Consider the following 8604-nt stretch of genomic DNA (forward strand, 5'->3'; position numbering starts at 1 on the left):
GGTGACGACACTCTCTTCGGGGGATGGAATTTGCAACACGACCTCGGAATCCCAGTTGTAGTCTTTTCTAACGGCCTTGAGATGACCCTCCGTTATAGAGCACATATACATCGACACGTGCTCGTATAAACTCGGTACGGATAAAGGATTCTCAACCTTAAAATCGATCTTTAGAGTACACGGGCCGGGAATGTAGTCATAGGTAGACGGCTCTACCGGCGCCTTATCGCCGGACGGCCGTGAAGAGGAAGCTTTCTCCTTCTGAGGCACAGTTTTCGAAGTCTTGGCCATTTATATGGGAGGAAGAAAGACAAAGGAAAGCGAAAAATTGACGACACCAAAACTCTGGTAGCAACAAGAAAGGAGGAAAAGATGAGAAAATTTGGGGGATTGAACGCGTGAAAGAAGTAAATGATAGTTGGAAGAGCTATTTATAGGCTCGCATCGTGACAGTTCAATATCACAGGTGGCCGACCGCCGTCTGACAAGCATTAAATACCTTGAAAGGCTGAATCGATAGGACAGCTATCACATACGTCATAATCGATCCCTGTGAAATGTCCGCTTATGACCCAATCGAACCACCAAAAATCACATCGATTCTCACCGCATCCTTCGTGAGAAACGAGGAGACTATCTGTATACGGTCGAAATAGATTTCGGCCTTCCTATGTTCGATCTAGTTAGAGTGTTAAAAAGTCGGAATGAGATTTTGGGAATGAGCTCCGAAGTCGGTACTAACGAGCCTTGAGCCCGAAGGTCGCTCGAGGAGTCGGCTCGATAACCCTATCGAGCCCGTGACCGAATTGATCCGCAAGGCACTGCTTCGAGGTCGGAAATGCGCGACGCCCATCTCAAAGGTCGAACTCGAGCCAAGACTGGAGGGGCCAACCCAGTAACGAGTTCGAGCCAGTATCGAGATCACAGACAAGAGCCGTTACGATCGCACCAAGAGAGAGAATCTTGACGGGAATCAAGGAAGAGACAAGTCATCATGGGCCTTCTACTATATGTTTTATTTTATTATTTTTTGTAATGACCTTCTTCTATAAAAGGGGAAATCCTTGTAAGCTAAAGGGGAGAGACAAAGAAAAAAATCAATTCTCAGATTGAAAGATATCCCTTTGTGTTTGTTTTACGTTATCTCATTCATTCTTATTGCCCACTATTTGCATTCTCGTAGTCAAGAATATACATATCTCTATTTATCTACACGATTTATATCGAATTGTATCGCATATCCTTAGAACCATACACAAAATCTAACGTTATCCGATTTTTTCGGTAAACAAATATATGTATAATTCATATATAAATATGTACATAATAGAATATAATCATTTATAATCTATATATATTGGATGGAGAAAGTAAACAGTGAATTTGGCATGCTATTTGTGTAAAAGTCCCATAGATCAAACATATGTAGAAGTGACACCAAGGGTCCATGGAAAATATTTTCCTCGAAAATGTTTTCTTGAAAAATGAGTGATTTTATCACTTATTTTGGAAAAAATTTTGGAGAAAAATGAGTTCACGAGGAAAATATTTTCCAAAACATTGTTGAGCCAACCAAACATGGGAAAGTTGGAAAATATTTTCCCTCATACCAAACACACCCCAAATAACCATTCTAAAAGGATGTTATTTAGGAATTAGCCAATACGTTCTGAATTTTTATTTTTCAGTTCAATTTTTGGGGACAAAAATGTCCAAATTTTTCCGAAGTTAAAATTTTTAAATCAAAATTTTATAATAAAATAAGTGCTGGCTAATCTCTAAATAACATACTTAAGAATTGCTGTATGTGCACCTATTGGCCCATAGATTAAGCCTCTCCGATAGCCCGTATTCTAACTGTAGTTTGCCCATTGAGAGACTGAGCCCTTTAATATCTAATTGAATCAGCCCAAAAGTAGAGTTTGCGGCCGAACACTAATTGCAAAAAAGCCCCCTAAGAAAATAAAAATCGAACAACACCCAAATCAATATGTCTGAATAATCAAATAGGAGTAGTAATGACGAAGCTGAGCAAGAACAACAATTTCATGCTCTGAAAGTCTACTGACACTCAATTAAATAAATAAATAAATCTTACACTATTTCTCCACACCTCTCACTTCATTATATGCGTCATCTACATAATCATTCAGTGCCCAAAGAGAGCCATTTAATTTTGTTGACAATGGAAGAACATAGCAGAAATCTCTGAAATTTTTTGAATTTATTTAGAGGAGATGGGTAGAGCGATCTCAGTTTTATTGCAGCCGCGGTGGCTTCTGATCTTTCTTGCTGTTTTAGTTCTTATCTTTCTTGCCTCCTCCTTCTCCCAAAAGGTACAATTTTTTTGTCTCTTTTTTGTATTTTGTTTCTTTCTTCTGTTACATCTGTAAGTTTTAGGTAATTAGATAATTCAATGTAATGGTTTTGGATCTGGTTGTTGTCAAAATTGGATTGATTATAAATTATGTTCATAAGGTGTTATTAGGCATTGATTCTTTATTGCAGACTTAAAGCAGTATTAGAAAAGATCTCATTTTTTTCTCACAGTATAGAAATTTACTCATTTACCTGCTAAGTTACTTTGTAGTGATTTGATAGGCTTGCAATGTCTTTAACGACATTGTTTGAAGCAATGCTATGTTTTCTGCACGCATTTAATAGTGATAGGGAGCTTAGGATATTGCCTAGTCAACGTTACCAGCTAAATTAAAAGGGGAAGGTATTTCATTTGTAATATATTTGTGTGAGATGTGAATAATTAGTGAGAATCAATTTCATGGAACTTATGGTGGTTAGATTTGGATCGTTGTGCAATGCGCTTCAAGCGATGTCAGGCCAGTTTATGGGAATGATGACTGATTGGTAATAGGTTTGATGTTGCCCACTACTTTTCCAATTGGAGAGCATATGAGAAGCAAGATAAGGAGGAGCAAAGGAAGGAGAAAAAATATTTTGGAATAGAGTTTCTTCAGAACACAGCTCAAAAGGCTAGTCTTGGAGCCTCCCAAAATTTTGAGATGTCAGCTGCTAGCCTGCTACACAATTAACATAGTATACCTTTTTCTATAGTCTTGGAGTTTCCCTTGAATCTGCAAGTATCATTGACTAATGATATGTGATCTATAATTTCAAGATAAGTAGAATCACAATCTAACATTGGTTTAGCTTTCTGCATGTCAATAGAAGACCAGAAGTTGTGCAATCATATCTCATCCCCAATCTTTGGAATCAAGGTTTCCAGTTTCCTTGAAATATAAATTGAAATGATCATCTCCTGGTTGGCTCAAACTCTCAGTACTTGTTTATTTGTTCCATGTGCTATATCTGGATAAGGGATGATAATTGGTAATGTGCAAATAAACTTAAATAGAAAGATGTGAAGCTTAGTCATGTACCATATTCTTCATGTGGCAGATCGTCATTTCCCCCTCTAGTTTTCATTTTGTAGCATAGCTTTGACATTGTTTCTGCTACTTAAGTTCATTTGAATAGAATTTCTTTAGCCATCTCAGTCGAACCAGTTTAGAGTGGTCGGCTCTGTTTCTCCATGCATGCACAATCATTTTGGTATAATCAGTAATGCTATTCGTATGGAGATATATATATAGATGTTGTATAATACACTGTGTTTGGTCTGGCGCAACGGAGCGCACATATTGATTTACATTTTCGCTAGGTGAAATATCTATCGTTTCTGTCTGTTTATTTGGTACAAAAAGATAGAATAAAAATACTTACCCTCTTATTTGCATCTAAATTGGAGGGACTTGTGTATCCACCCCAGTTATTTTACATCTTCAAGCAGTCCCTATCCTCAAGTTAAGGTATCTATCGCCCTCCTCTCCAAACCATAAAAAAGTAATTCTAGTACAGAAAAATTAGGGGAATGCTGTTTGGAGGACATCATTGTGTGATTCACATTTTTAGAGGTTTATACTAATAAGACAAGCTACTAAAAAGTTAAAATCTCATCTATCTATTTTAGCTTCAAACTATTAGCTGGAGTTAGAATCTGCTATTTAAAAGCTATAAGACTAATTCTGGAGTCTCATTTGCAAGTTTGTCAGTATCTTCTATTCTATTTCTAAGAACCCCTTTTGACCAGTAGTGATATTTTTTGCTCCAACAGTTTACGAAGAATTATTATTTGCTTACCTGTTTAATTTCTCAGGAATATGAAAAGGTGGAAGAGGTGTATGATATTACCCACAGAGTATTCTTGGATGTTGATATAGATAAACAACGTGTAGGTATGGACATCTTCTGCTGACGTTCTTATTTTGTTTGATGCCATTTACTTAATAAACAACAGATATAAAATTCCCAAATCAAGTGCCCCCGCCCACAATTAAAGAAAAAAGGAAAGAAAAAAAAAGGAAATGTAAATGGGTTGAATCAGTGACCTGGTATTCTTTTACTGAGGCTTTCCTTATTATCCTTTCTGAAACAGTTTCTCACTATGTCGTGCTGACTTAGTTACTTTTCCCTTTTTGCTTTAACTAAATCTGTAATCTATGCTCATTGCTCAACCCCCCTGTTGACCACTTCACCTTTTGATTCTCATGCTACTAATCGATGAAGGATCGGGATGATTGCACTATCTTTCCATCCGAAAAACAAAATTTTATGCATGACATATAATGGCTTGATCTATTAATGATTAGAAAAGCTGTGACTGGTATGGTGTGTGCTTCGTTCAAGGACAATAATACTTGTGAACTTGCATTGCACTATGCTATCCCTGTTCCCAGCTAACATGGTTTAGAGTACGATGTTTAGGTATCCAACTTCGAGTTGATTTAGGCCTTTAATTAATTGATCTTTTAAGAACAAATGTTATGCTTGAAACCCCATAATGATTAGAAAAGCTGTGACTGGTATGGTGTGTGCTTCGTTCAAGGACAATAATACTTGTGAACTTGCATTGCACTATGCTGTCCCTGTTCCCAGCTAACATGGTTTAGAGTACGATGTTTAGGTATCCAACTTCGAATTGATTTAGGCCTTTAATTAATTGATCTTTTAAGAACAAATGTTATGCTTGAAACCCCATAACTTGACCACTCCTTTTAAAAGTTAAAAAATTTAGAAATTGTTTAAGAAAATCATTATGAAAATACTTATACAAACATAAGAAGATCTTTAACCAAGAAAAAGTTATTTGATTCTCCAAATAATAATTGTACCATGTAAAGCAGGATAGATAGAATGTAATATATATCTAACGAGCTGCCCATGTTGAAGAGGAAAGAAGATCTTTATTATTTTGATGGTTTTTGCAATATCCTTGGATTTTTGCACGTTGAGGGCTGGGAAGATTTTTGTGTATCAATGATCCAAACTTCAAATGTTTGCAGGAAGAATTGTGATTGGATTATATGGGCAAGTTGTACCAAAAACTGTTGGTACGTCTTTATATACCTATTTTCCATACTTTGCTCTCCTCTTCAGTACAATACTTCCATTCTTGTTGCTTAATGCCTGCATTTTTACTTCTGTGCAGAGAATTTCAGGGCTTTGTGCACAGGTACTTCTGTTAGTGTATAATTATAACTGGCACGGTTTTTGATTCCTTAGTGATACACACGCAACCACTTACATACATATACTTTCACACACGTATACATATTACAATACTTTGACTGCAATTGCTGCACTTCTTGTTGTTTGACTCAGGGGAAATGGGCAAGACCGCTGATGGAATATCTCTTCACTACAAGGGAAAGCCATTTCATCGTGTAATACCTGGATTCATGATTCAAGGTGGAGATATTGTGTCGGGTGATGGAAGGGGAAACATTTCCATTTATGGTGGTCCCTTTCGTGACGAGAATCTGAAGATAAAGCATTCTCATGCAGGTCTGAAGTCATCAATTGATTGCACTCTCTCTCTCTCTAGAGGACCAAAGGCAAATATTTGTATTCACATAAATGTGTACATTTATAAGCTTCTTATTTTTTGACTTTTGCAGGTGTTATTTCCATGGTGAACACAGGACCCAACTCCAACGGCTGTCAGTTCTTTATACCGACAGTGAAGGCTAGCTGGTAAAGTTTTAAAATTTAATGACAGTATTTGGAATTAACTTGCATCGATTAAATCCAAAATGCTTCTCAGTCACTCAGACACAAAGGTTTTAACAGGCCTATTAGGTGTATGCTGCAATCCTTTCTATTATACCTATATCTAAACCAGTGAATGCCTCGCAATTCACAAAATGATTTAGCAAAGAACCACAAAATGTGGTATCTGAAATAATGACCCCCGATAAATGATTTAGCAAAGAATAGTGGACCGTAGTGAGCTCGTTTTATCTTTTTTCATTTATAATTTAATACTACTGTTTTATTGGTGCTAGTAAGAGTTGTCTGATTTTAGTCATTTCTGCCTTAGCAACTGTCTACGGGTTAGGTAGAATGACACAATCTAGCACAATATATCGTCTCCAAAATGGTTTAAACATGCTGTGACTACATAGATTGTTTTTCCAGAGAGCAAAGATAATTATTTAGTGAAGCAATAAAGCAACTAGACTCCTGTAACTTTTACTTCAGCACTTCCTTGCTGCTATTTATGAATGAAATGAACCTAACCTTTGTCAAAGAAAAACAAATTATCTAGTGAAACAATATTCCAGATGGGTTTGTCCTGCATTGCTTAATAATGTTACATCCCGTCTTATTATGGAGGAACCAACCCTTGAATGTTCAAAGATTTCTCGTAGTAATACTAAAGCTTACAAGCAGGTTGGACGGGGAGCATGTTGTATTTGGCAAAGTTATTGAAGGTATGGACACGGTATATGCAATAGAGGGTGGAGCAGGAACCTACAGTGGAAAACCGAGGAAAAAGGTTATTATTGCAGACTCTGGGGAAATACCTAAGAGCAAGTGGGATGAGGACAGCCAGAGTTCAACTTCATAAAGATTTGTCAAAAGTTTTGAAGTTACTAACCAGCCCTATATATCTTTTCTTTTATATCACCAACTTAAATTTTTATGGTGCTAATTATGAGGTCATAGTTGATCCTAGAATTGGTTGTGAATATTTTGGGTTTTGTAGAGGAATTGAACTGAACCTATACACATTTTCTTTACATTCAAATTCCCTAGTGCCTTTGTTCTCCATTAGGACCAGAAATAGTTACTGCTAATAATATTGTACTAAGATGTGTTTAAATAGTGAAGAACCTGTCGCTTCAATTTGGAGATAATGAAATTGTTTTAGTGAAGATAAGCTATAATGCTATATAGGAATGAATTTCCATTACCAAGTTTCACTGAGCTGCTACTAAAATCACTGTGCATGTCCATGAGGATGGATCAACTTTTCTCCTCTCTCTAAACTTTTCATAATTCTAAACAAAGTAGAGTGGTTTCTTTCGTTTTCTTTCTATGCCCAAATCAATTAATCATCTCATGTGCTTATTCCACAAAAGAATGTGCTAATGTCGGACTTCAACATATCTCTGTCAAAGCCATCATAATCTAACACCTAATGAAAACTGGCCTAAACAAGAAAAAGCGTCATAAGCTGCCAAATAGGAACTCCTACACGCCTATATATTGTTCACATGTACTCTATACTATAGGGCCAAATATATCCCTCTATTTTGATATATTGTTCACATGTTGTGAGCACCTAATTTTGACTATATTTGAATTTTTATCACCTTCTACTATATAAATATTTTCATAAATTTAATATATATTTTTTAGCTTTGTTACACTTATATATATATATATATATATATATATATATATATATATATATATATAGGGTAAAAAGTAATAATAATTTAAAAGGTCAATTTTTATTATTAGTATTATTTTTATTTTTATTTTTATCTTTATTTTTAAATAAAATAAATTAAAAACCGAAAATAAATAAAAATTAAATAATTTTTTTTAAAACAAATTTTGGATGGGAATTAAAAAATAGGAAAATTAGAAATATAAAATTAAAAAGTAAAAGTAAAAGTAGGTGGAAATTATTTAATAAAAAAAAAGTAAAAGAAAGTGAAAAATTAAAAAAAAAAAAAAAAAGAAGCAAAAGAATGTGAAAATTTAAAAAATAAAAAGTAAAAGAAAGTTGGAATTAAAAAATAAAAGAAAGGGTATCTGATTTTTTTTAATAAAAGTAAAAGTAAGTAGAAATTTAAAAAAAAAAGAGTAAAATAAGTGGGAAATAAAAAAGGAAAAGTAAAAAAAGTGGATTTTAAATATATTAAAAGTAAACAAAAAGTGAGAAATTAAAAAATAAAAGTAAAGGAAAGTGGGGAATTATTTTTTTAAAAAAATAAGAAAAATGAGAAGTGGAAATTATTTTTAATTAAAAAATAAATAAAATAAAATAAAAAATAAAAATTCCGAAAACATTTCTATAAATAGAAGAGAAATGTGAGAAAAAACAAAAGAGGAGAAAAGGAGAAAAAAAAGAGGGAGGAGGGAATTGAGAGAAATTTATTTTTCTTCTTCTAGGATAAGGGAATTTCTACTCGTGTCATTCTTTCTTCGGCTTTCTTTCGAAAAATCCAGCAATTCATCACCTAAACTCCAGCCCCGAACCAACTGGAAACCAAGCTAAAAAGCACCACAAAA

At 34.5% G+C, this 8604-nt stretch overlaps 1 protein-coding gene across 1 annotated transcript; it reads left to right on the forward strand.

Annotated features, from left to right (window-relative positions):
- The first annotated feature begins 1992 nt into the window (after positions 1–1992).
- Positions 1993–7108, forward strand: LOC104094386 (peptidyl-prolyl cis-trans isomerase CYP21-1). The gene is made up of 7 exons (XM_009600308.4): positions 1993–2336; positions 4175–4253; positions 5361–5408; positions 5507–5530; positions 5680–5862; positions 5976–6051; positions 6751–7108. Exons 1-7 carry the CDS (start codon positions 2238–2240, stop codon positions 6926–6928), a joined length of 687 nt encoding a protein of 228 aa, XP_009598603.1. The 5' UTR covers positions 1993–2237; the 3' UTR covers positions 6929–7108.
- The last annotated feature ends 1496 nt before the right edge of the window (positions 7109–8604 follow it).

This window comes from Nicotiana tomentosiformis, chromosome 1, assembly GCF_000390325.3.
Source record: "Nicotiana tomentosiformis chromosome 1, ASM39032v3, whole genome shotgun sequence".
Lineage (NCBI taxonomy): Eukaryota > Viridiplantae > Streptophyta > Magnoliopsida > Solanales > Solanaceae > Nicotiana > Nicotiana tomentosiformis.

Bases quoted from the DNA above. Each gene is read 5' to 3' on its own strand.
- LOC104094386 (XM_009600308.4), top strand. From the start codon at position 2,238: ATGGGTAGAGCGATCTCAGTTTTATTGCAGCCGCGGTGGCTTCTGATC. The intron at 5,863-5,975 runs GTCTGAAGTCAT...TGACTTTTGCAG, and splicing joins GATAAAGCATTCTCATGCAG to GTGTTATTTCCATGGTGAAC. The intron at 6,052-6,750 runs GTAAAGTTTTAA...GCTTACAAGCAG, and splicing joins CCGACAGTGAAGGCTAGCTG to GTTGGACGGGGAGCATGTTG.